This window comes from Ranitomeya variabilis, chromosome 1 (genome assembly GCF_051348905.1).
Source record: "Ranitomeya variabilis isolate aRanVar5 chromosome 1, aRanVar5.hap1, whole genome shotgun sequence".
Lineage (NCBI taxonomy): Eukaryota > Metazoa > Chordata > Amphibia > Anura > Dendrobatidae > Ranitomeya > Ranitomeya variabilis.
In genome coordinates this window covers 74,091,293-74,118,426 of record NC_135232.1, presented here as the reverse complement: position 1 = coordinate 74,118,426, position 27,134 = coordinate 74,091,293, and the positions used below count along the sequence as shown (strand labels likewise).

The 27,134-nt window shown below is 45.2% G+C and overlaps 1 protein-coding gene across 1 annotated transcript in view; it reads left to right on the top strand.

Moving 5' to 3' along the window:
* The first annotated feature begins 4,772 nt into the window (after window positions 1-4,772).
* The window catches only part of ITGA2 (integrin subunit alpha 2), a 165,850-nt gene continuing 143,488 nt past the window's right edge, over window positions 4,773-27,134 (top strand). Inside the window, exon 1 of the mRNA XM_077285240.1 lies at window positions 4,773-4,921. Coding sequence (XP_077141355.1) covers window positions 4,879-4,921 — 43 coding nt within the window. The 5' untranslated portion in view covers window positions 4,773-4,878. The remainder of the gene's footprint in view (window positions 4,922-27,134) is intronic.

Below are 27,134 nucleotides of genomic sequence, written 5' to 3'. Positions count from 1 at the left end.
CATCATTATCATTTTACTGTTTTAAGGCAGTATTACTCATAAGTACACAGGTGAACATCCCCTTTAAGAGGGGATCAAGTCTTTATGAGGTAGCACATCTTCTCAAGCTACCAGTCCATACTCAGCAAAGGCTCCGGTGCGGTATCTTCGCAAAGAGTCCTCCTTTAAGTAAAACCAGTAGGGAGCACCTTTAAGAAGGTGCAAACTATTTACAAGCAGTTTGTATCATGCACTGTTCATGATTGCGGCAGTTCTTGATAACATAGAAAAGATAGAAAATAACCAAAGAGCAATAGGGATCCCGGGTCAACAAAGGGATCCCTTTAAGAGTTAACCCTGAACGGGTTTTAGCAAAATAACAGAGAACAGTAAACTATTTACATGTCATGAAGTAGTAATATCTTACTCATTTGATGCCGAAGGTGGTTTCCTTCCGGGCCTCACCAGACCAACGGGTCGCGCTGCCGATCCAAGGAGCGGTTCCTGTCCCAGCAATGACAGGATCCCTCGCCGTGATGCTCTTCTCACTGATGGGCCGGCACGCCCCCAGGGACAGGTTCCATTGCCTTTTTGGCAGGAGGTTCATCTTCGGATGTTTCGGCGGCGGCCTGGAGTGCGACGCACCGCTGGACGCCCCGAGCTATCCAGCCAGCTTCACCCGTTTCCCTCCTCCACCTGGTGTAGGTTACAGCGTCGCCTGGCTCCAGGTCGCGAGCAAACCTTCCCCCGCAGGGCTCTACTTCCTCCCGGTCTACACGGACCCGTAGCGGCTCCCCAATCTCCTGTATAACTCCCCTTCCTTTCCGGGAGTTAAAGGATACCACTACACCCCAGTGTGACGGCGGGGTTTCTTCTACGCTGGTCAAGTCAATCTGGGCTGCAGGCTGGGGCCGGCTCCGCCACGCCGTCATTAAGCGCCGCAGGTGTTCGGCCTCCGGCAAGATCCTCATGCCCTGTGTCTGCAGCGTACCTTCAGCCGCGGCCGGGTTGGGAAGAGCAGGGGACACCGGAGACAGGAAGACCTCCGTGGGCTGGCCCAGCCGAGCGAGCACGCGGGCATCAGCCTCCAAGCGGCGTGCTATCTGTCGGGCCTCGGCTGCGGCCACACACTCCTCGGACATCTGCCAGTTAGGTCGACCCATCGGTGGTTCCGTGAGGGCCAGTCCCCGCAACGATGGCGTCTCCGAGTCCGTGTCCGGTGATGCGGCTCCATGCCGAGTCAGGTCATCCCCACGCGGTGCTCCCGGCGTCGCCATCTTTATCTCCTCCCCAGCGTCTTCTCCCCGCGGTCTCTTTCGTGGGCGGCCCCGTCTCCATGGTCTCCACCCTCCAAACAGGATCAGGAGGCGGACCTCGGCTGTTGACGGACACGTCCTCAGGACACAGAAATATTTAGACTGGGCGGCCATTGTCCTTCGCGCTCTTCAGCTTGTCCACGCCTACTCCACACCCCTCTTCTTCTCCTGCGCTCTCCTCAGCGCTGCAATGGCAGCGGATTTTGGCGGCAAATGGCACAGCACAGTCCTTGCAATAAAGTACAGTCCAAGCACAGTAAAACACAGTTCCAAGGCACACATGACCTGATTCTTCAGGCTTAAGTAGATCCTGTTCGTGACGCCAAGTTGTAGCGCCCCCACTGCCGCAGGGCCGAGGGGTACCCGGTACCGGGCCTCTGAGTCTCTGCTCTGGGGTTGTCACGGTGGCTAGACCCGGTCCGTGACCCTGCTGAGGGGCGTACAGTGAATGATAGATATGGATGGTGGTCGTGGTGCGGTGTAGTGCCGGTCGCAGTAAATAACGAGGACACCAGGTTGCAGTCTCTTTACCTCTTTACTGAAGATCTCTGGGTCCTCAGTCCGGAATACGGTTCACCAGGCCGCGCAAGTCCGGCCGGTCCAATGGCACCTCCAGAGTTCTCTTTGCAGGTGGAAATCTGTGCCTTCCCGCTAGCGCTATGTGTTGTGGTCCTCCCCTGCTGTGCTTACGGGATAGTACCCCACAACTGTTGTGTCTGTTTCTGATGTTCCCTCACAACTCGTTCGGATGATGTTCTTCTCCTCCGTCCCTCCCTGATGTTCTGGTTAGGACGGCACCCGTATGACGAGTAGGCTCGGAGCTCTTCCGGGACCCTAGAGTCGCCCCTCTCCTAGTGCGCCCCCCATGTCTTCATAGGTGATGTATGTTAGACAGCCCGCCTGAGACTGACTGTCCTGCCGTGGTTTGAAGTATTGCTTGGAGCTAGATATATAAATACTTCCTCGGCGTTCCGGCCGCCGGTTGTGCGCCTCAGTAGGATGTTGCCTTGGTCTTACAGCACGACTCCTACTGGTATTTCTCCTCTTGCTTTGATCTCGTTTCTCACTCAGCACAATATATCTCGCTTCTGATCCTTTCTTAGGGCACCGCCGCTATACTGAGCAGGCACGGTCCCGTGATGTTCTTCCTTGTTGCCAGGCCTCTGTCAGGGTCCCAAACCTGACAGGGACCCTACCGAATCTTCCCCCCACAACACCCTCTGCCACAAGGTGTTGCCTGGTTCCAACCCAGTCAGCTTTTCTAACTTCCTGCCTGACCCCCAGTTTACCCACTGTGGTGAGGAATGGCCTAATAAATAGCACCCTTAGCTCCCCCTGGAGGCCCGACTGTGAAATGTATTGGTGTATGTGATACCTGGTCAGATGAACTCCTTCAGTGCCATCAGACGTACCATAGCCCCCCTTAGCGGCGGAGCCATAGTACTGCAACGACCAGGACTCTGGGGCGCTGCAAATGTATGTTAAAAAATGCACACAGAAACGTAATTGAAATAATAGGTGCTGAAATTCTGCAGCTTCAAAAACTCACGAAAATCTCATATTGGGGGAACGGAGACTAAGACGATAATGGTATGTGCACATGGTGATTTTTTTTGCAGTTTTCCGTGCAGAAACTGAGAAGAAACTTTAAGCTTTTGGAGCATAAACTCAGTGACAAGTCTTCGAATACTCCTCAAAATCTCAAAACTCCTCAAAAACTTGGGGGTATCTGATCCTTTTGTACGTGCGTATTTATGCGCGCTTTGAAAAAATTGCTGCAAAACGAAATAAAAAAAATGGTCAAAACGACCTCGCTGTGCACATGTCCAGTGTTTTGTTACTTCTTTTATCAGCTAAACTCTGAATCGGATAAAAGAAGCAACGTGTTTATTCGTTTGGAAGCTGCCGGCTCTCTAGAATAGAAGATATTGGAAACAGACGCCCAAGAAGATCTCACAACACTGACCTCACAACACTGACCTCACAACACTGACCTCACAACACTGACCTCACAACACTGACCTCACAACACGGACCTCACAACACGGACCTCACAACACGGACCTCACAACACGGACCTCACAACACGGACCTCACAACACGGACCTCACAACACGGACCTCACAACACGGACCTCACAACACGGACCTCACAACACGGACCTCACAACACGGACCTCACAACACGGACCTCACAACACGGACCTCACAACACGGACCTCACAACACGGACCTCACAACACGGACCTCACAACACTGGCCTCACAACACGGACCTCACAACACTGGCCTCACAACACTGGCCTCACAACACTGACCTCACAACACTGACCTCACAACACTGACCTCACAACACTGACCTCACAACAAGGAACTCACAACAAGGAACTCACATTGACCTCACAACATTGACCTCACAACACTGACCTCACCACATTGACCTCACGACATTGACCTTACAACACTGACCTCACAAAACTGACCTCACAACAAGGAACTCACATTGACCTCACAACATTGACCTCACAACACTGACCTCACAACACTGACCTCACACATCACTGACCTCACAACATTGACCTCACAACTCTGACCTCACAACACTGACCTCACATCACTGACCTCACAATAAGGAGCTCACATTGACCTCACAACATTGACCTCACAACACTGACCTCACACATCACTGACCTCACAACATTGGCCTCACAACACTGGCCTCACAACACTGACATCACATCACTGACCTCACAACAAGGAACTCACATTGACCTCACAACACTGACCTCACAAGGAACTCACATTGACCTCACAACACTGACCTCACACATCACTGACCTCACAACATTGACCTCACAGCTCTGACCTCACAACACTGACCTCACAACATTGACCTCACAACTCTGACCTCACAACAAGGACCTCACAACAAGGACCTCACAACATTGACCTCACATCACCGACCTCACAATACTGACCTCACAACATTGACCTGACAACACTGACCTCACATCACTGACCTCACAACACCGACCTCACAACACTGATTTCACAACATTGACCTCACAACACTGACCTCACATTTACCTCACAACACTGACCTCATCACTGACCTCACATAAATGACCAAACAACACTGACCTCACAACACTCACCTCACAATATTACCAGCAGAGTGACTTCAGGAAAAAGCAACTTGTGATAGAAAACTGTGTGTGAGTGAGTGTGTCTCCACTGTGCGGAGTCCTGCACACCTTCCCACCACTATTATGATCTGCCCTGCACCCACCAGGTTAGTGCAGCTCTCCTGCACTGAGTGGGCACACACTGACTCATGTGCCAGCCTGCCAGTAGGAGCTGCTGGTAGAGAGCTCTGCTCTGCTCTGCTCGCTCTGCTGTGCGCTGCTGACTTGCTGTCTGCATTGTGAAATGCTCTGGCTCCTCCCCAGCCATTCATTGCTGCCTTTTGCCTATAAGATCTCCAGCTACTTGGGAACACTGAGCTACTAACTTTCTGCTTGGCTGCTGCCATCCTCATACGTGCCAGTAACAGGTTTCCCCTCTGTGGCTTCTTTATGCTTCAAGATGGACAGAAGAAATTACATTTCTTTGCTGCTGATAATCCAAGGTTAGATCCTTTAACGCTGATTTTCTTCATAAAGCAACTTGTCTGTAGATCTTTGTATGGACTGTAAAGTGAGCAGCAGATCTGAGTGTGTCAGGTGTAGCAGATCTGAGTTTGTCAGGTGGGGAAGATCTGAGTTTGTCAGACGTAGCAGATCTGAGTTTGTCAGGTATAGCAGATCTGAGTTTGTCAGGTGGAGCAGATCTGAGTTTGTCAGGTGGAGCAGATCTGAGTTTGTCAGGTGGAGCAGATCTGAGTTTGTCAGGTGGAGCAGATCTGAGTTTGTCAGGTGGAGCAGATCTGAGAAGATCTGAGTTGGTGAGATGTAGCAGATCTGAGTTTGTCAGAGGTAGCAGTTCTGAGTTTTTGTCAGACATAGCAGATCTGAGTTTGTCAGGTGGAGCAGATCTGAGCTTGTCAGACTTAGCAGATTTGAGTTTGGCACAACTCTTTTTACCCTCTCCTAGTGTATCATCACCCGTCCCCTGCAGACTGTGAGCCCTCGCGGGCAGGGTCCTCCCTCCTTATGTACCTGTGTGCCTTGTTTTTTGCTCATGTTTAATGTATTTGTCTATATTTGCCCCGTATTTCACATGTAAAGCGCCGTGGAATAAATGGCGCTATAAAAATGTATAATAATAATAATTTGTGTTTATGGTTTTACATGCGGATAAACCTACAATCTATGTTCTCATACTTCAATTACAAAGTAAACACTTGCCATTAGATACAGATGGTCAGTGATGGACCCCGATGACTTTAATGGTGGTAATAAGGAGTAGCACCTGGGTTTTGACAGCAAGAATAGTTCTACAGACGGCATTGTTCTGGCTGCCAAAAATCCAGGATGGTATGACTGTATCCCAGAATAGCAGGGTTATTAAAGCCCTTATTAACACATTCAGCTCTGCTACATCTTTATTGCAAAATATTATTATCTATTACGATTGCTAAATTCGCACAGACATTTGCAACATGTAGCAGAGGCGACTTTGCCATTTTGCTACATGTTAATTTATAAAGTGAAATAAAAAAAAAACACAAAAATGTCAATATTATTGGGGTATACCAAATGACAAACTTAGCTATACTGCATTAACAAATTATCAGCTATTTTCATAATTGAGAGGCACCTGAGCTGAATTAATACCATGTATATCGTGAAGTCCTATGTAAAAGTTTAGCAAATTGTGATGTCACCATGAGTTCTTCCAAACGACATACTCTTCCTTACTACTACACCCGACAAACTCGGCTCTGGGCGTATTTGCAATATCTCCGCCAATAAGAACCTGAAAGAAGCATTGCCTGTGACGGATTGTGCTGAGATGGGAGACGACAGCCTGTAGTATTTTACTTGCATTGTTTGAGTTTACACATGGCGATGTAGCAGAGCTGAATTTGTAATTTAGCTTAAAGAGACTGTAGTAACATCATTATGATGCTAAACTCAGCTCTGCTACATATTGGCAACACTGTAGTCTTTGACTTCTTCTCTGCATCCTAAAACTTTCTTAACTTTCCATCTTAATGAGGTCAGTGTCCTGTCTGCCTGCAGTTTAATGGGAGGTCAAGAAGGTCTTTGATCTTGAGTTTCCAGAGACACTTGTCCTGCTTGTCCATTCTTTATGAAGACCCCTATTACTAGTCCTTATCCTTCTTCCCAAACCATCTGGTGCCCTTCAGCTAAAATGTAAGTGAGATCAAAGGAGCAGTGCAGGCAATGATGGCTTGTATGAGTGAAAGGAACATCTTGACTTTCTCATCCAAGTCATTCACAGCGCCACCCAGTGGTCAGCTTATCATGAAAATGGTTCAAAGTTTATGGTAAATTAATAATTTTTATTTCCATACCGCCTTCATATTCCGCAGCACTTTAACAAGGGACTAGATTCAGAGGAAAACTTTGAAAGGGCAAAATGGCAATAGTTAGATAGGTGAGATGATAGGCCAGTCTAAAGAAATGTGTTTTTAGGGCACACTTAAAACTTTGGGTATTGAGAATTAATTAAATTGTACAGGTAATGCATTCCAGAAAACTGGTGCAGCTTGAGAGAAGTCCTGGAGACGAGAGTGGGGGTTGAATTTTTGAGGATGTTAGTCTTGCATCATTAGCAGAACAGAGGGCATGAGTAGGGTGGTAGACACAGATGAGAGAGGAGATGTAGGATGATGCACAACTGTGGAGCGCTTTGTGGGTGAGAAAGATAAGTTTATATTGTATTCTGTAGCGGATGGGCAACCAGTGCAATGACTGGAACAGCATAGAGACATTGGTGTAAGGGTTGGACAGTAATATGATCCTGACTACTGCATGCAGGATAGACTGGAGAGTAGAGGGTTGAGAAAGAAGGAGACCAATTAGTAGACAGTTGCATTATGAGCTTCTGCATTTTTTTTCGAGTTTTTGACACATTGGTGAACAATCAGTTGAAACGCTTGTGCAATATTTATTATCCATCGGAATTTACCCATTGCTCATTAGGTTGTGGACTGAAATGTGAGCAGTTTGGCAAGTGATTATCTGTATACAGCATAGTGGTGGATGTAGAATTCTGATCCAAAAAAGTTACTTGCTCAGGATTCAATATGTGTTTTAGACACTTTTTGCAACTCGTTAGGCAAAGAGTGACTCAGATGAAAAAAGGTAATGTTTATTGGAAAAGGAGTGGCCTATTGCGGAGGGGTATGGGCTTAATTGCGCTAGCATTTTAGTCTAATTCTAAGATATATACATTTAAGACAAAAGCCTGTATTGATCAAGGGTTAGAACGCCCGAGTAAGATGCACCAATTCAGAGGCGTATCTCTCTTAATTAATTTGGCGCATATTTCAACTGCCGTGTGCCTCCCCTAAAAAGGGTGCTCTGGTGAAACATACTTCTGTTGTAATTGGCACCACTTTTGAGATGTACAATTTGATAAATTTTTCGGCCCAGCTTGAATGCACCCCATGCCATCCACTTTTCTAATAATTGGAGGAAATGGACAAAACTGGTGGGGAAATGACGACGAAGTTTTGGAGCACCTTTGCATTGTTGAAACATTTTAAAACATTTCAAGCAGTTTTACTCCAGAAAAATGACAAAAGCTGCTTGAGGAATCAGAGACAAATTATTAATAAAATCTGCCCCTGTGTATTATAACTGTGACTTGTGTTGAAGGAGTTGTCCACTACTAGGACAACCCCGATCTGAATGTTTAATCTCCGTGAAAATAAAAATGCTTACATTCACTTCCCGTGCTGGCGCCATTCCAGCGGTGTCGGCACTCGCGTTTCCAGGGCTCACATGCGGTTGTTCTGACATGTGAACCCTGCGCCAATCAGCGTTGGCGCAGGGCTCACATGTCGGGAATGTGAGTGCCGACACCGCTGGAACGGCGCAAGCACGGGAGGCCAGTATAAGTGTTTTTATTTTCTCAGAGGCAAACATTCATATTGAGATGGGGTTGTCCTAGTAGTGGACAACTCCTTTAAGCCTCTTTTGCTAGGAAAAATCCATGAGATTTAATGGTCTATGGTGGTCACACACATACTGTACTGATTCAATGGTGATGACTGCAGTGGATATCTTAAAATCTACATGACAGCACACTGCTCCATTGGTTGGCAGTCACACGCACAGAGACCATGACTTCATGATATATAGTAACTGGGCATCAATGGAAAATAATACTTTTTCAAGCCCGCATACTGCCTCCATTGAGTGCACCTTACAGTTGGCCTTGAGCTTGATCTTGAGCCATTGCGACTTAATTGATGAAAGATCTGTAAGAAGATCTTATGCAACCCTGGATAGGTCCACCATGGTCTTCTCCACCTTGATAGTATGAAGCCTTCGGGTTGCTGGTCTTCCTCTTCACCTTGTTCCTTCTATTGTTCCGACAATGATGGCCTTCTCCAAAGACTGCTCTCTTCGTATGTGTCCGAAGTAGGCAAGTCGGAGCTTGGTGATCCTTGCTTCCAGTGACATATCTGGCTTGATTTGTTCCAAAATTGTTTTGTTTGTTCTTCTTGCCATCTATGGTATTGATAACATCCTTCTCCAGAAGCACATTTTGAAGGCATCAAGTCTTCTTCTGTCTTGCAATTACCTTTAAAGTACTACTCTACTATGCCCACATGTTTTCCATATGGTATTGTCATTCAATACCCTACTGAATCTGGCATTCAATGACCAAATAAAGCTGCCATATAATATTAAACCATGGTCAGCATGAATTCGAGTCTGGCTGCATGATTGCAGTCGGGATATTTTACTCTGAAATGCGTTGGCATTTCACAGAAAACATCATCTGAGAAGCTGACCAATGACGTCCCCATCCAGCCTCTTCCTACCCATCCCCAGCTGTCTAACAGGTCGTCTCATGTTGTCAATGGTTTTGGCAGCGTGAATCTAATGACAGGTTCCATGCAGCACAGTGACTATAGAAAGCCAACTGTGCAATATTTAATTTTTTTTTTTGTATCTCCAAATACATGCATTTAAGTAATAAAAAAGAATTGTTCACAATGCTGGAAAACTCCCTAATCTAGGGCAATTAAGAGATTAAAGGGTTGCCCAGGTTTGGACTCTATGTGACTGCAGACTTCTGAAACGTGACTCCCTGATATCAATGTGATTTGCATATGCATAGTCATGTGCCGACTAGACTTATTTAATGGCTTCCCTCAATTCACATAAGACTAGTCGGCACGTGACCACATATATGCAATATCTGGGAAAATGTCTCCCACTCAATAAGGTAAAAACCTTACAATACACACCTCAGCTGCTGCTGAACCTCTTTAGCGTTAGAGAATTTTTCTTTTTCTATGACTAAGACATAAATATCTGGATAGAACTCCACCACGCTTAGAGGACACACGGACTTCTGTATATTTACTAATGGCGAGTATTAGATATTAGTGGAGGTTCTCTGTAACAAAGTTTGCATTTATTTGGGTGTATGAGGAGCGGGCTGGAGTCTGACAGCTGTGCATATGTCAAAGCCACGGACACTGTTGTTTTATTGTCCCTCTAGAAAACCCATTTGATCACAGTTTCCCATTCAAAGGCATTGAACGTCAACACAGCTGGTGACCCCACGGCAGAGGGGTAGCAGAGCCTCCGCATCTAGGACTCAGACTGTAAGTTGGCGCCATCCATAGTCTCATATTTCTCCATAGTAAATATTCGAGATGTGCCTTAACATGCATCTACCTACCAGGTTAGCAGGCATTAGGCTCGGCAGCTCCATGGCCCATGTTCTCTCAGACATCAATGGATTCTGCCAGTCCAGACTGACCATATGCACTAAGCACAAAGCTTTGTAGGGGATACGGCCCTTATAAAATCCCATCTTTACTGATCTAATCGCTTCCGGTGTTCTGCAATCAAATCAGCATCAAATATGCTAATTAGGGCGCTTGCTGCATCCTAGGTGTGGCTCTGTGCTCCCTTCCGTCCATTGTTTCTGCATGCCCCACCTCCCTCACTGGTGATTGACAGTGCTGACTTGCCTGAGCTTTCTCTGCAGTCGTCAGCGGGGGATTTCAGATTGTACTCACCCTCTGCGGATTCAGCTTTCCACCACTGCTTTGGTCTCTGTATTTTGGCTACAGTGCACATCACCGCTGCAGCCAATCACTGAGCTCAAAGTCTCTTACAGTCTTCATTAGTAAAGGCTTTGGTTTTGTTATTTGGCTTTATTATTTCACATGAGTGCAAGTTAAAAAAACCTTTAAGAGGTGCATGTCACAGGGGCAGCATAGTGGCTCAGTGGATAGCATTGCAGCCGTGCAGTGCTGGAGTTCTGGGTTCAAGCCCCACCATGGACAACATCTGCAAAGAGTTTGTATGTTCTCCCCGTGTTTGCGCGGGTATCCTCCGGGTTCTCTGTTTTCCTCCCACATTTCAAAGACATACTGATAGATTTAGATTGTGAGCCCCATTGGGGAGAGCGATGATAATGTGTGCAAACTGTAAAGCGCTGCGGAATATGTTAGTGCTATATAAAAATAAAGATTATTAATAAAGTAGGTGCATTACTTGCAGAAATACAAATCAACGCCATCCACAGGCTGGAATAAGACTTACACTAGAATTTACGTCACTTTATGGTGTAAACTGTTTTGGGCCTCTCGAGGCCGCACCCATTTCTCGTGAGCTCCACCTATCTGTTAGAATGGTGCTGTGAGTTGTGGTAAAAGTTAACAAAGTCACTGTCAGGAACATGATATATTTGATTGTCTATGATCACGCACACTGAGCTCTGCTACGTCCATTAAAGCTGAGCACAGACACACGCTGCGGGCTTTCCGACCCCCCTTCCTCCCAACTATTTGCTCCCTGCTGACAATACAGCTGTAACATAAAACTCCAGTGTGGGACTCTATCCCCCCTCCCTCTCGAATGCAGCAGTGTGCAGAAAACCAGTCTTTTGTCTGAAACCATGTGCACTTTTGTTCACGTACAAACTTAATAGTAAGGCATAACTTGACCCCAATTAGGGACAGAGATACGAAAGTTATTTCTTTGGTATGTGCATCGGCCGGGCCATCACCCAGTGCGTTTCCCAATTCCCTGTACCCTTGGTATCTGAGAAACGAATTACTGCTTACTCACGGTGCATAGCCAGGTCATGTTTGGTCTTAATAGAATGCTAGTTGCAAAACAAGATCAATGGTAATTCCATCATCGCTATACGAGGTTGCATCCTGGAGCTACAGTGGATATGAATGTTCCATAACTCTGAGTCCCTCTGAGAAAGTAGGAGTGCACTCCATAGCTCCGCTCACTCAGTGATGTGATGTCCAAGGGGTATAAGACAATGAGAGCTCATTTTTCACTAGCCTTTGACCAGGAAGCTAGCTGAGAGATGCTTTGTCATGCACTGGGATATATGCCCTGCCCCCGAGCCACATGGTCAGCCATGATATGAACGAACCGTAAGTCGATTTCCTTCTGTTAATCCCTTTTTATGTGTAATTGTACTGTACAAATGATACATACTTGTCTTCTTTTATAATATCCTTTTACCCTTCTGTAAACACTGCCTAGCTTTTTGGAGTAAAATATATAAAATTACTAGCTTTGTTTCTCCTTGCTCTATAACATACTGTCATGTCCTCTGAAGTGAATTGTGCTACTAATTTGGGTTGGCTCCAGACCCGTTTTTAATTAAGAAATTGGAGCTGGTGGCAGCTGATTTGTCCTGTGCGTTTGGGAAACCTGGTAGCAACGGACGGCGTTGATAATTATCGTTCCCGCCTGAGTGGGAGTAGTTATATCGTCCTCACTGCAGTGTGCCCATTAGCCAGTACAAAGTAAGGCAGCCTTTCTGGCAAATAATTATCCTAGGTGCAGTACCCTGTCTAACCTGAGGGTAAGGGGGGCGCCAGAGAGCTGCAAGTTCCAAACCGGAACTGGGAAGTGGCATATAGATAAATTCCCTTCAGAAAGAACTGGGGCAACCAAACAACCCCTGTTCATGACATATTAGTGTGAGCGGTGGGGATGATAAAGATATCCTCCCTGGGATTCCTGACAGTCACAAGCTATGACCTACATATTTTTTTACTTTTTTACACCTTAAAACTGGTGTACCCACATTTATAAATGTTCCCCATTATATTTTTTTTTTACATCACTGTGCAAATTGTGTCCTATGACATCATTCTGTAAATTATCTCTATACTGAGACATCACTGTGTATTATCTTAGTACTGTGACATCATTTTGTATTGAACCTGTACTAGTACATCACTGTGTGCATTATCCCAGGACTGGGACATCACTGTGTACATTATCACTGGACTGTGACATCACTGTGTACATTATCCCTGGACTGTGACATTACTGTGTACATTATCCCTGGACTGTGACATCACTGTGTGCATTATCCCTGGACTGTGACATCAGTGTGTACATTATCCCTGGACTGTGACATCACTGTGTGCATTATCCCTGGACTGTGACATCACTGTGTACATTATCCCTGTACTGTGACATCAGTGTGTACATTATCCCTGGACTGTGACATCAGTGTGTACATTATCCCTGGACTGTGACATCACTGTGTGCATTATCCCTGGACTGTGACATCAGTGTGTACATTATCCCTGTACTGTGACATCACTGTGTATGTTATTCCTGGACTGTGACATCACTGTGTGCATTATCCCTGGACTGTGACATCACTATGTACATTATCCCTGGACTGTGACATCACTGTGTACATTATCCCTGTACTGTGACATCAGTGTGTACATTATCCCTGTACTGTGACATCAGTGTGTACAGTATCCCTGGACTGTGACATCACTGTGTACATTATCCCTGGACTGTGACATCACTGTGTGCATTATCCCTGGACTGTGACATCAGTGTGTACATTATCCCTGGACTGTGACATCACTATGTACATTATCCCTGGACTGTGACATCACTGTGTATGTTATCCCTGGACTTTGACATCGCTGTGTATAATATCACTGTACTGTGACGTCACTGTGCACATTATACCTGTACTGTGACATCGCTGTGTATAATATCACTGTACTGTGACATCACTGTGTAATATTCTTATACTGAGACCTTACTGTGTTTATTATCCCTGTACTGTGACCATTGTGTATATTATTCCCGTACTGTAACATCACTGTGTATTATACCTGTACTAGGACATCACTGTGTGCATTATCCCTGGACTGTGACATCACTGTGTACATTATCCCTGGATTATGACATCACTGTGTACATTATCCCTGGACTATGACATCATTGTGTATATTATTCCCGTACTGTAACTTCACTGTGTATTATCCCTGGACTGTGACATCACTGTGTACATTATCCCTGGATTATGACATCACTGTGTACATTATCCCTGGACTATGACATCATTGTGTATATTATTCCCATACTGTAACATCACTGTGTATTATCCCTGGACTGTGACATCACTGTGTACATTATCCCTGGATTATGACATCACTGTGTACATTATCCCTGGACTATGACATCATTGTGTATATTATTCCCGTACTGTAACTTCACTGTGTATTATCCCTGGACTGTGACATCACTGTGTACATTATCCCTGGATTATGACATCACTGTGTACATTATCCCTGGACTATGACATCATTGTGTATATTATTCCCGTACTGTAACTTCACTGTGTATTATCCCTGGACTGTGACATCACTGTGTACATTATCCCTGGATTATGACATCACTGTGTACATTATCCCTGGACTATGACATCATTGTGTATATTATTCCCATACTGTAACATCACTGTGTATTATCCCTGGACTGTGACATCACTGTGTACATTATCCCTGGACTGTGACATCATTTTGTACTGATACATCACTGTGTATTACACCTGTACTATGACATCACTGCATTTATTTTCTCTGTACTGTGACAACACTGTGCACATTATCCCTGTATTGTGACATCACTGTGAGCGTTATGCCTGGAATATGACTTTACCATGCACATTATTTCTGTACTGTGACATCACTGTATGTATTATCCCTGTACTCTGACATTACTGTTTTTTATACATATACTGTGACATCACTCCTTATAATCCCTGTACTGTGATCTCACAGCTGAACTCTTGTTGTTATGCACAAATACGGTAAGTAAAAATCTACCATGGAGTGAGGCTGTAGCTGTGGGCGAGGTACTCATCTCTTACGCCCCAGCAGGTTACATGAAAATGGGTGTCCTGGCTGGGTGTGTGGACTTGTGGGGGCGCTACGCCCTTGCAGATCGCAGGTAACTGATAACATTGGTTGGCCAGGACCAGATGTTTGACAGCTCAATGAGGGAGACCACCAGTCAAAAATAAACCTTTTACTCAACAATAACTTGGGAAGGTTATATACTGTAGATAGCGGGTACATAACTTGATGAAGGTTTCTTTCACAATACGGATCATTTTCCATACACAGTTTGAATTATTTCCTCGTTTCTCACTTGTTCTCTATCTTTATCATTCCATTCTACTTCACCATTAGTCGCCCAGCTCAGCACTACAATCCAGTTAGCAAGAGTCCTATTCTCAACCCACGTCTTCTTTCCCATCTAGAGAACTATACTGCCAGTATGACGCACTGAAACTCCCGCCTGGGGCACTCTCTTCATCATATTTACTCTGTCCCATCTAGGCCCGTTACCTCTGTCAGTTATAAACTCTGATCCGTATTACTAGGCATCCTGACCCAGGACCCGTGTCAGATCGATCACTCCATTCCTTCGGTCACTTCTCGTCTACCTTCCACTAGGACAGAGGTCCCAAACTGTATTCCTCAAGGGCCGCAAACAGGTCTTGTTTTCAGGATTTCCTTGTACTGCACAGGTGATAATTTAATCACCTACACACATAATGATTACAGCACCTTGTGTAATGCTAAGGAAATCTTGAAAATATGCATGGTTTGCGTCCCTTGAGGAATACTGTTTGAGACCCCTGCACTAGGATCTCGCTAGGATCATGTCATGTGGTCCTGCTCGCACTAGACCTTAGGTCTGCTCTCTTTGCACACTGGGCTGGGCCCTGTTTGGTGTTGTGAGGTTCCCTCACTCTATCCCCTCCCACTCTGGGATAGTCCCAAGCATTAACTCTCCCTACTGTGGAGCAACACACATCATTAGCACCATTAACGTATCGCACTATTTACATTGCACATTACGATAACATAATTGTTCTTCAAGAGAGAACGTTGGGCAATATGTCCATCTTCTTACAAAAATAACTTTGAACCAGAGATGTAGACGTGTGCTTCTTAACATGGCTCACATACCGAATAAGGAAGAAGAAGAGATAGGTTACTGACATCAGAGCTACATCAGAGTCACATTGAGAGGGAGGGCAACTTCTAAAAGTGTCAACTCCTATTGCCAGGCAGTAACAACAAAATGTAAAACTATACTGTCTGTATGATTCCTAAATCATGGGATATGACATCCACATTAGCCCGTCCTCCATTGACTACAATCCGTCAGCTTTTGGTCCCAGAGGAATGAGGGTTGGCAATAAACATCCTGCTTTCTGGATTCTTCAGTCCTGGTTTAGGAGACCACAAGTCCTTCCATGAACCAACAAGTCCAGAAAACTTATGACCTCTCATGATGTGGTGTTCATTCATGGATTTCCAGGGTGTAAAGTAGATTATTTATTGAAAAATAGTGTTTTGATCTTATTTACTAGTCCCTCCTAATTGGAGACTCTAGTTCCTGTCATGGCAAAAATATAGAGCTTCTGTAGAAGATATGAAGGAAGTAAAAAAAAAAAAACAGGAAAGCTGCATCTACTGGGTGCTGCAAGGAGGAGACAAGCCAGGTCCAGGTAGAATAAAACATTTTATTCCACTATGCGTTTCAAGGATGGTCCGTCCTTTTCATCAGATATACACCCGTAGTGGAATTTAAGGTTTTATCCTTCCTGGACCTGGCTTGTCTCCTCCTTGTAGATTCCATTAGATGCTGCTTTTTTTCCTTCCTTCATTCCTCCATGCTTTTAGGTGTGGGAGCCTGTGGTTGGTGTGTCAGTAATCTGGGGGAGCTTGTACGTTCTTTTTAGTGTTGAGCATGGGGAGCGCAACCTCGTTAGGTTCTAATTCACTTGGTTGATCGGTACAAACATAGAGCGCTTTTCTTTGCCTTTCCTACATCTGTAGAAAACATGGCACTGTCTATGAATTGACACTCGCTGTCATTTGAAGTTCTTGCACCCTACTGTAAACTCTGTAACAGCGCCCTGTCCCACTGCTATGTGCCATTTATGATACTACAATTGTCTCTTCTCATGTGGCACCTTAGACATTAGCACCTCCTGCACTCCCTGTATCTGCCACCATGGCTTTTAGTTGTAGAGCCAATCATTTACGATCTCCGCGGTGTTTGGCATCTTTAATAAGATATGACTCAGAAAATAATTTTGGTAAAAAATGTTCAAGGCAAGAATGTGCATGTAACTGGAAAAGCTGCACCTCAGAGCCACTCAGGTGTGGAGAACCATGGAAAATCAGGCCATGGCAATCGCTCAGTTGTACCCACCTGGCAATATCATCATTTATCATGGTGCCAGACTGCTTCCCTTCCTGCTCACACAAAATGAAGGCATTAGGAAGGCATGATATTAATGTTGATACCTTCAAGGCTCCAAAGTAAAAATTTTTCACTATTTCCACTTATGAACCGAATGTCTAAAAATCCATCACTTATTCCTTATAACTGAACACCAAACGTCAACTGCGAAGATGAAACCTAAAATTGATCACGACCGTTCTCTCATTTTCTAACCTACAGTCCACTAGAGTAAAATGTCCCAAATTTAAGTCTCCTAATAAATTTTGCACACCTTTAGAGCTCTCTGTGCACCAGAAACGGAAATCTACACCAGCCATAAGCTTACCTAGATCTCAGATACGTATTTGCAGCATAGCAGTAGGCACCACACTTTTGCTCAGCCCCGATGACCCAGGGCAAAATTTTGCGAATGTACCATGTGATGAGCTTTTTGCCACTTTTTGACTACATAAAACTAACATGACGGGGATGATAAATTTCCCTCAAAATGTCTATAAAACATCAAATGTATGATTGGAGAGCAGCAGCATAGCCGAAAAGTCTCACTTAGAACTTCCAGAAGGTACTGGATCTCACTAAGGAGGCCAAGTATGGAGTCTTATCAGAAATGCTCATTTTATCCTGTACCAAATGAAGATAAAAAGAGAAGCATATTTAGTGTTGCCGTATCGATAAAAGTCTGATCTACCAGAATATCACGTAAACACTATAAGGGAAAAAAATGCTAGAACATTTTTTAGCTATGACGCAATGTGACGCAAACTCACAACTCATCCCACAAAAAAAAATAACCTCTCATATGACAATGTCTTCCAAGTTATGGATCTTGGAAGAAGAGAAGGAAAAAGCTAAACAGTAAGAATGTAAATTGGCTGCGTCATAAAAGGGTTAAGCCAAATAATAATAAAGATATAAGTTATATATGAGGATGAAGTGTGCACATAGCTGAACGTGTGCTGACAAAGCCTCGCCCCGGTGGATACCTGCCTGTAAGGGAAGGAGGAAAACATATGAGGTATCCAGCCGGGCGCTCATTGGCTCGTCATGGCGCGGAGAAGATGTCCGTGCTTGCCTCGTCTCCAGGGAAGTGATTACACAGGAATGTGTGGCTGCAGGGTGCGAGGTTAAATGGGGAAATTTCTATAAACCATTTCACTTTGTTGCTGTGTCATATTTTTGGTTCAGTGCAATAAGCCGCCCGCCATGCTTCTCGGGGTCTGGTAATCCTGCCTTTATTCTCCTTTATGTCTGTTTATAAAAGGAGCCATTCAGTCTGTGGCCATCACTAGTACATAATTGCCTGGATACATGACCCCTGCATGCAAACCGTCCGTTCACAGTCGTACAGTGAGGATGTCACTACTGACTAGTAACAGTAACAGTAAGGCAGAATAGCATAGGTCACACACGGGTATCAACAAATAAACCTGACGCCAGCCCATTACCAAGTGCCTGACATCTTACAGAGCACCTGCCACTCCGTGCTATGATTAGGCAATGTTTTCTACCTGGTGTAAATGCCACTGATCTCCTGAATGTGGCATTTTTATTCCTTTGTCCCTGTGCCTCTCCATTCCTGAGACATGGCCCCCTGTTCTCTGAACAGAAAGTGAATCTTTTTAGCCAACTAGGTGTGGCCCCCAACACTTCTTTAAGGGAGTCTTGAGGGACACAGCCAACCACATACAGTATGGGGGATCCCACATATAGCACTACCTCCTCACACTGTGTGACGGCTCCACAGCCCCCTTTACAGTATGATGTCACTACAGTTCCCCACACAGTATGATCCCTGCACAGGACTCCCACACACAGTATGTAGCCTCAACAACACCCCAAACACAGTATGATGTCCCTCTCAGCTCACCAAACAGTATGATGCCTCCGCAGGCTTCCACACACAGTATAATGACTCCATAACACCCCAAATACGGTATGATGACCCCCACACACAGTGTGAGGTCCCCCACAGCTCTCATACACAGCTCCCACAGCCCTCCACACAGTTTTATGTCCCCACAGTCCCCCTACACAGTATGATGGCCCTCACATCCCCCACACAGTATGATGGCCCTCACATCCCCCACACAGTATGATGGCCCTTACAGTCCCCCACCCAATATGATAACCCCCACAGTCCCCTACACTGTATGATGACCCCCACAGTCCCCCACACAGTATGATGACCCCACAGTCCCCCACACAGTATGATGGCCCTCACAGTCCCCACACAGTATGATGGCCCCCATACAGTATGATGGCCCTCACAGTACCCACACAGTATGATGGCCTCCACAATCCCCCTCACATTCTGATGTTATTCGCCCACAGCCCCCATTTATGATGTTACCACAGTTCCCCACATAATATGATGACACACAGTTCCCCTCCACACAGCATTATACCACCACATACATTTCCCCACTCACTAATGGTAGCGATGTAATGTAGAAGTAAATGCAATCTACTACATTCAAGCAGGACTTTGGCTAATGACAGCAATGTAAGAGAAAATAAACTGCAAATGAGAGACACCCTTGAAGAGATGAGTGAACTTGATTGCAGAGGCTAGGTGTGTACGGTTGCATAAAGTTGGTAAATTGCTTGCTGAGAGGCTGGTGTGGACAAAAGGTAAGTTGAACTGAGCTTGTAAATAATGCTGGTTGTCCATTGAAAATCAGGAGTAGCAGAGAAGGAGATAGACACCTGGTTGGAGCTCACCCAAGTGAATTAGATTAAATCTTTTGATGAACTCGATGCAAATGTGGACAATTATACTTATTACCCAAGCATCTGACTTCCACCAGAGCCAGCCTTAAAAATCCTATGGTGATAATGTTACAGAAGTTCACCAGGTTGACTCAGAAACCAGTTGAGGACTATTGAAGCACCCCCAGACTCAGGGCCGCGGGGTACTCGCTACCGGGCCTCTCTGTCTCAGTTCTGGGGTTGTCACGGTGGCTAGACCCAGTCTGTGACCCTGCTAAGGGGCGTCCAATGAAAGGTGTAGGTGGTGGTGCGTGGTGCAAGGTGCGATGAATAACGAGGACACAGGATTGCAGTCTCTTTACCTCTTTACTGAAGGCTTCAGGATCCACAATCCAGAGCACTGCTAACAGGGCTGGCTGAGACCGGCCGGTCCGAAGGCACATCCAGAGTTCCCTTGGCAGGTGGAAATCAGTGCTACCTTCTAGCGCCTGTGTGTTGTAGTACCTCCCTGCTGAGCACCACGGGATAGTCCTCACAACTGTTGTGTCTGTTCTGATGTTCTTCTCTCACAACTCGTATCTGTTCTAATGTTCTTCTCCGTCCCCCAGATGATATGGATAGGACGCACCCGTATGACGGGTAGGCCTGGAGTTCTTCCGGGACCCTAGTGTCGCCCCTCTCCCACAATTGCCCCTATGTCTGCTTAGGTGATTTAGTTGAGACAGCCAACCTAAAATTAACTGTCCTGTCGCTGTTTGAAGTAATGCTTGGAGCCTAATACTTCCTCGGCGTTCCGGCTACACGCCTCAGTAGGATGTTGCCTTGATCTTACGGCACGACTCCTACTGGCTTTATCTCCTTTTTGCTGCGATCTCGTTTCTCACTTCTCCACAATAAACCTCGCTTCATTTCCTTTCTTAGGATGCCGCCGCATTCGAGTGCAGGCGCGGCTCTGTAACGTTCTGTTCTGTTCGCTAGGTCACTGTCAGGATCCCACCCCTGACAGAGACCCCCCTGAATCTTCCCCTGCAACACCCTCTGCCACAGGATGTTGCCTGGGCAAAACCCAGTCAGCTTCTCTCTAACTTCCTATCCAACCCCCAGTTTTACCAGATTGTGAGGAGTGGCCTAATACATAGAACCCTTTGCTCCCCCTAGTGGCCAGAGTGTGAAGTGTAATGTGTGACTGTGATACCTGGTCAGGTGAACTCCTTAAGTGCCATCAGACGTACCATCACTCCCCTTAGTGGCGGAGCGTCAGTACTGCAACGACCAGGACTCTGGGGCCCTGCGCTATTGTAAAAGGAGGCGGCCAGAGAAGTGAACCAGGCCCGGCGCTAGTTCCAGAGACAGGTAAAACCTTCTATTAGGGAGGTTCCCGCTCTTAAAAAATTTCCAAGGTGCAGTACTGTATTGCCAGTAATCAGCAGTCTTTGGAACCCCGGCTTTTGTAAAACTACAGCTCCCAAAATTCAATGACTCCGCCGGCATGTTGTGGATGTAGTATCACTGCTAGTGGAGTGATGCATACTGCTGATCCCTATGTATACCATTCAACTTGCATTATCAAATATACGGTACTTACAGTAATTTCAGCACAGAATACATAATAAATTCTAATTAGAAGGTTATTCTAAAAATATTAAGCTATCCTATATCCATACAATAGGGAACAGTTATTGATCACCCAGAGTGTAACAGCTGTGACTTCCCCAGTAATCCTGAGATGGGGGTTCTGCAGCTTAGACAATGAAGCTCAAAAGAAGCTCTTTTTGGAATGGAGAGGAGGTGCACAAACTTGACTTTTTATGGGACTGACAAAAAGAATGGAGTGTCCCATTAACTTTGAGTGGAGCAGATGTCATGTATGTACACCTTGAATTTTTTGAAGATGGGGCTTTGCAGAGCCTTCCTGGCTTCCCAAGACCATTCTAGGAATCGCCGGGGATCACAGGAGTCAGATCCACAGTGATCAGTAAGTTATTCTCTATTGTGTGGATAAGGGTGAAGTTAATATTTTGAGAATACCGTGATATTTATAGGGTTGTCCCATCTGGGACATTTACCATTGGGCTTTGTATGTTGAGAATGGAGCTGCAATGCTCATTGTCTAGATTGGAGAGGTGGCATGGCACGCGGAAGTCTCTCTGTTCGTTTGTAGTTCTGAAAATTGCTGAGTGTTCCATACAAATCAGTGGTGAAAGCCACACGTGTGGCTACTTCTCCCCTAACAGGGGTGTACAAAAGGGGCAGGTTTGCTAAATATATACTGATCCCAGAGTTAGGACCCTCCTCCACCAGACATTTATGGTATTCCCTATCAATATATTATAAATTTTTGAGATGTGAATATCCCTTTAGCTTCTATAAAATACAGCTCTGGCAAAAATTAAGAAACTACCACATCAAAACCCTGTCATGGGCAGCCCAATCTCCAGACCTGAACCCCATTGAAAACCTCTGAAATGTAATCAAGAGGATGATGGATAATCACAAGCCTTCAAACAAAGAAGAACTGCTTACATATTTGCACCAGGAGCAGTGTGAAAGACTGGTGGAAAGCATGCCAAGACGCATGAAAGCTGTGATTAAAAATCATGGTTATTCCACAAAATATTGATTACTGAACTCTTCCTGAGTTAAAACATTAGTATTGTTGTTTCTGAATGATTATGAACTTGTTTTCTTTGCATAATTTGAGGTCCGAAAGCACTGTTTGTTTTTTTTTAATTGTGACCATTTTTGTTTGTCAGAAAAAAATACAAAATTTATTGCTTGGATATCCGGTGACATGTTGTCAGAAGTTTATCGAATAAATGAACAATTTACATTAAACTCTAAAATATACCTATAAAGAGAAAAATCAGACAAACGGAACATTTTGCAGTGGTCTGTTAATTTTTGCCAGAGCTGTATATAATGGCAACATTACTATACTTTTCCATCTGACGGTATGTGATTGTGCACTCTTCTGCATTCTATTCTTATATTATAGTAAGTTGTGTATACGTGAGTTCAGGTTTACTCAGCTTCTTCATTGTGTCTCCTGAAATCCCCTCTCTGTTTCCACACATGGATATAGGCAGAGGAAATGACAGCAGCGTGATTAACAGAAAGTCATCATTCCTTCCTATCATTAACAGCGCAATAATGTTATTAACCAGATGATCTGGGGGTAGACACAGACTGAAGAGGCACAATTCCACCTGTTTTGGGGTGGACTTGGCCCCCTTTCCTTAATGGAGCATCTGGATCTAGAGGCGGTGTGACTTGATTTGCCTGATGGGAGTGTTGGAAACCACCTCCTATCTCCCAACATCTGCGGCTCTTCTTTTTATTAGCTAGCCTGACAGACCGGCTGGATAATCAAAAGAAGAACCTTGAATGCTAAAAAGTAGGAGGGGGTTCTCAGAGCTCCGTTACAGTGGTCACAGATCACTGACGTGGTGGATGGACCAGGTTCAGGTTGATTTGCACCAACTTTAACCAGATCGCATCTCTTCCCTTTATAACTAGGAATTTAAGCAGGACTAATCCATGAGGTTTCTGCACCATGGTCACTGTTGGTCCTGCACTGGTGGTTTCACAGCATTTATGATGGCATTTATATGGTATATTATGATGACAGTGCTATAGGCCAGCAGGGACCACCAAAGCTGTGACCATGGAAAACCAATGGTTAAAATATGTGAGTAACAAAGATGAGCAAATCTCCCAAAAATTCATTTCAGGCAGATTCGTTGATTCGGCCAGCAGATTCAATTTGGTTTGAAGAAATCGGTCTGATTGAAGGTGCCCCCCTTATTGCCGTGAAAAGACATTGATTGTGCTCTAAGGTACCTCCAGACTCTAATGCTTAAAATATGGAGGGGAGGGAAGCGGGATAAAATAAAAATCCTTATCCTATGTAGTAGTCTTTGGTTCATCCAGTGTAGAGGGCCATGTAGTCATGGTGGGGAATGACCCACGTCTTTGACGTCAATGAATTGTGTTGCCCTCCAAGCGACCATGTGGGTCTCAGCGCCAGAAGAACTGAGGGTCTGTGTGGAGGATGGGGAGTTTCAGCGTAAGGTGTCAGGTGATTGCCTAGCACAAGTGAATCTAATATGTTTATTTTAGCCCCTTCCCAATCCCTTCACTACACTAAATTGACCAGAATTGCAATTTTGGGAAAAATAATAACTAATTTAATTAATAATGAATTGATTTGCTTGTCTCTAGTAAGTAAATCTTTTTGTATTATTATTTTATTCCACTATCTGCCCTTACATCAATTTTTTACATTTCCAGAAATCAGAAATTTTCTAGAACTAGCGCCACTTATGTTCATGGGCTCTGTCTGCTATTGCAGCTCTGTCTCTTTCCCTGCAATGTAGAAGACTTGTAACTAAAAGGGACTGTCCCAGGTGCACTACCCCTTTAAGAAGCTACAGCTCAGGCACGTTTCACAAATGGTGTTATGTTATGTACAAAAAGAAAGTTGATAAGAAAACTAGAACTTGTAGGAGCTGATACCAGGAGATTGAGACATTTCTGATGACAAGGTAGTTCTGGGAAAACAATCAAAGGAAAGTCTGCGGCTTCTGTCGGCGGAGCAGACGTGCCGTACTGTGCTGGGCTTCGTTAATTAGTAACAGAATGTAATTTTATTGAAAATATTTTCACTTCTGTCTTATCCCACAATGAAGAGAAACGCTCCTTTGTGTTCCAGACTGTTTCACATTAGAGGCTGATAAAATCTTCATTTGTGGCTTTGTGGCCCCTAATCAAGCGTTTTCCACTGTCCCACTGTTATAGAAGACGCATCACAGTCTACGTAAAGCCAAGGAAAAAAGACAACAACACAAGCAGAGACTTGGGCCCGACTCGTTAAGACTAGCGATATACACGTGAGTCTTATTGACCTGACGTTTTGGAGTAGAATGCCTCATAATGAATTTGTCCCATCGTCTCAGTGGTGTCCTCCTCCTTGCACCTCACCATAAGATTTTTGGTGTAACAAACATTATTGATGAATTTTACAGCTGGACGTTGCCCCCACCTCCATCCCGTTCCGCCTTGGCTCCTCCACCAGCTCCACTCATTTGGCGGAGCTGTGAAAAACTAGCGTGAAAACATCAAAAGTTACAAAATTTGAGGGCAACTCTGCAATGTGCAAAAATGTTTTGACTTTTTGAAGTGTTTTACAAAATTTATTTATATTTTGGCCTAAACACTTTGATGAATCGGGCCTTAATTTTTCCAGAAGCTTACCAGGTTACTTCGTCCATTCTTACTTGCACATGTCAAGGCTAGAGATGAGCGAACCTGAACTAAAAAGTTGGGGTACCTAAACTCAAAACATGGACATCTCCCGCAAATCCGTTTTAATGTTCGGAGTTCCAGAGAAAGTCCTGACACAAGAGAACCAAAGATCGGGTCTGATACCAGAACCTGGACTTCCACAGGTCCGCTCATCCCTAGTCGAAACTAACTGCACAGTGTTCTCCAGAAAACTATTTATGGAGGCAGTGCGGATGAGATATTTAACTGGAAGGGCCACAGGATGGGGGACATACAGTGGGTATGGAAAGTATTCAAAGTATTCAAAAAAGTTCATTTTTTTCTCATTAATGTACACTCTGCACCCCATCTTGACAGAAAAAAAACAGAAATGTAGAAATGTTTGCATATTTATTAAAAAAGAAAAGTTGAAATATCACATGGTCATAAGTATTCAGACCCTTTGCTCAGTATTATTATTATTATTATTATTTATTTATATAGCCCCATTGATTCCATGGTGCTGTACATGAGAAGGGGTTACATACAAGTTACAGATATCACTTACGGTAAACAAACTAACAATTACAGACTGATACAGAGGGGCGAGGACCCTGCTCTTGCGGGCTTACATTCTACAGGATGGTGGGGAAGGAGACAGTAGGTTGAGGGTTGCAGGAGCTCCGGTGTTGGTGAGGCGGTAGCTTCGGTAGTGATGAGGAGGCAGCGGGGTCAGTGCAGGCTGTAGGCTTTCCTGAAGAGGTGGGTTTTCAGGTTCCGTCTGAAGGATCTGAATGTGGTTGATAGTCAGACGTGTTGGGGCAGAGAATTCCAGAGGATGGGGGATATTCGGGAGAAGTCTTGGAGGCGATTGGATGAGGAGCGAATAAGTGTGGAGGAGAGAAGGAGGTCTTGGGAGGACCGGAGATTATGTGAGGGAAGATATCGGGAGATTAGTTCAGAGATATATGGAGGAGACAGGTTATGGATGGCTTTGTAGGTCAGTATTAGTAATTTGAACTGGATACGCTGAGGGAATGGGAGCCACTGAAGATATTTGCAGAGGGGGGAAGCAGAGGAATAGCGAGGAGAGAGATGAATTAGTCAGGCAGCAGAGTTAAGGATGGACTGGAGAGGTGCAAGGGTGTTAGGGAGGCCACAGAAAAGGATGTTGCAGTAGTCAAAGCGGGAGATGATGAGGGCATGCACAAGCATTTTAGTAGATTGTCGGTTGAGGAAAGGACGGATTCTGGAGATATTATTGAGCTGGAGGCGACAGGAGGTGGAAAGAGCTTCGATGTGCGGTTTGAAGGACAGGGCAGAGTCAAAGGTTACTCTGAGGCAGCGGATTTCCGGTACGGGGGAAAGCATGATGTCATTGATTGCGATAGATAGGTCAGGTAAGGAAGATCTATGGGATGGCGGAAAGATGATGAGTTCAGATTTGTCCACATTGAGTTTGAGGAAGCGAGAGGAGAAGAAGGAGGATATGGCTGATATGCACTCTGGGATTCTGGACAGCAGAGCGGTGACGTCTGGGCCAGAGAGGTAGATCTGAGTGTCATCAGCATAGAGGTGGTACTGGAATCCATGGGACTTTATGAGTTGTCCTAAGCCAAGTGTATAGATTGAGAAGAGTAAAGGTACCTTCACACGAAGCGACGCTGCAGCGATAGCGACAACGATGCCGATCGCTGCAGCGTCGCTGTTTGATCGCTGGGGAGCTGTCACACAGACCGCTCTCCAGCGACCAACGATGCCGAGGTCCCCGGGTAACCAGGGTAAACATCGGGTTGCTAAGCGCAGGGCCGCGCTTAGTAACCCGATGTTTACCCTGGTTACCAGCGTAAAAGTAAAAAAAACAAACAGTACATACTCACCTGCGCGTCCCCCAGCGTCTGCTTCCTGACACTGACTGAGCGCCGGCCCTAACAGCACAGCGGTGACGTCACCGCTGTGCTTTCACTTTCACTTTAGGGCCGGCGCTCAGTAAGTGTCAGGAAGCAGACGCTGGGGGACGCGCAGGTGAGTATGTACTGTTTGTTTTTTTTACTTTTACGCTGGTAACCAGGGTAAACATCGGGTTACTAAGCGCGGCCCTGTGCTTGGTAACCCGATGTTTACCCTGGTTACCAGTGTAAAACATCGCTGGTA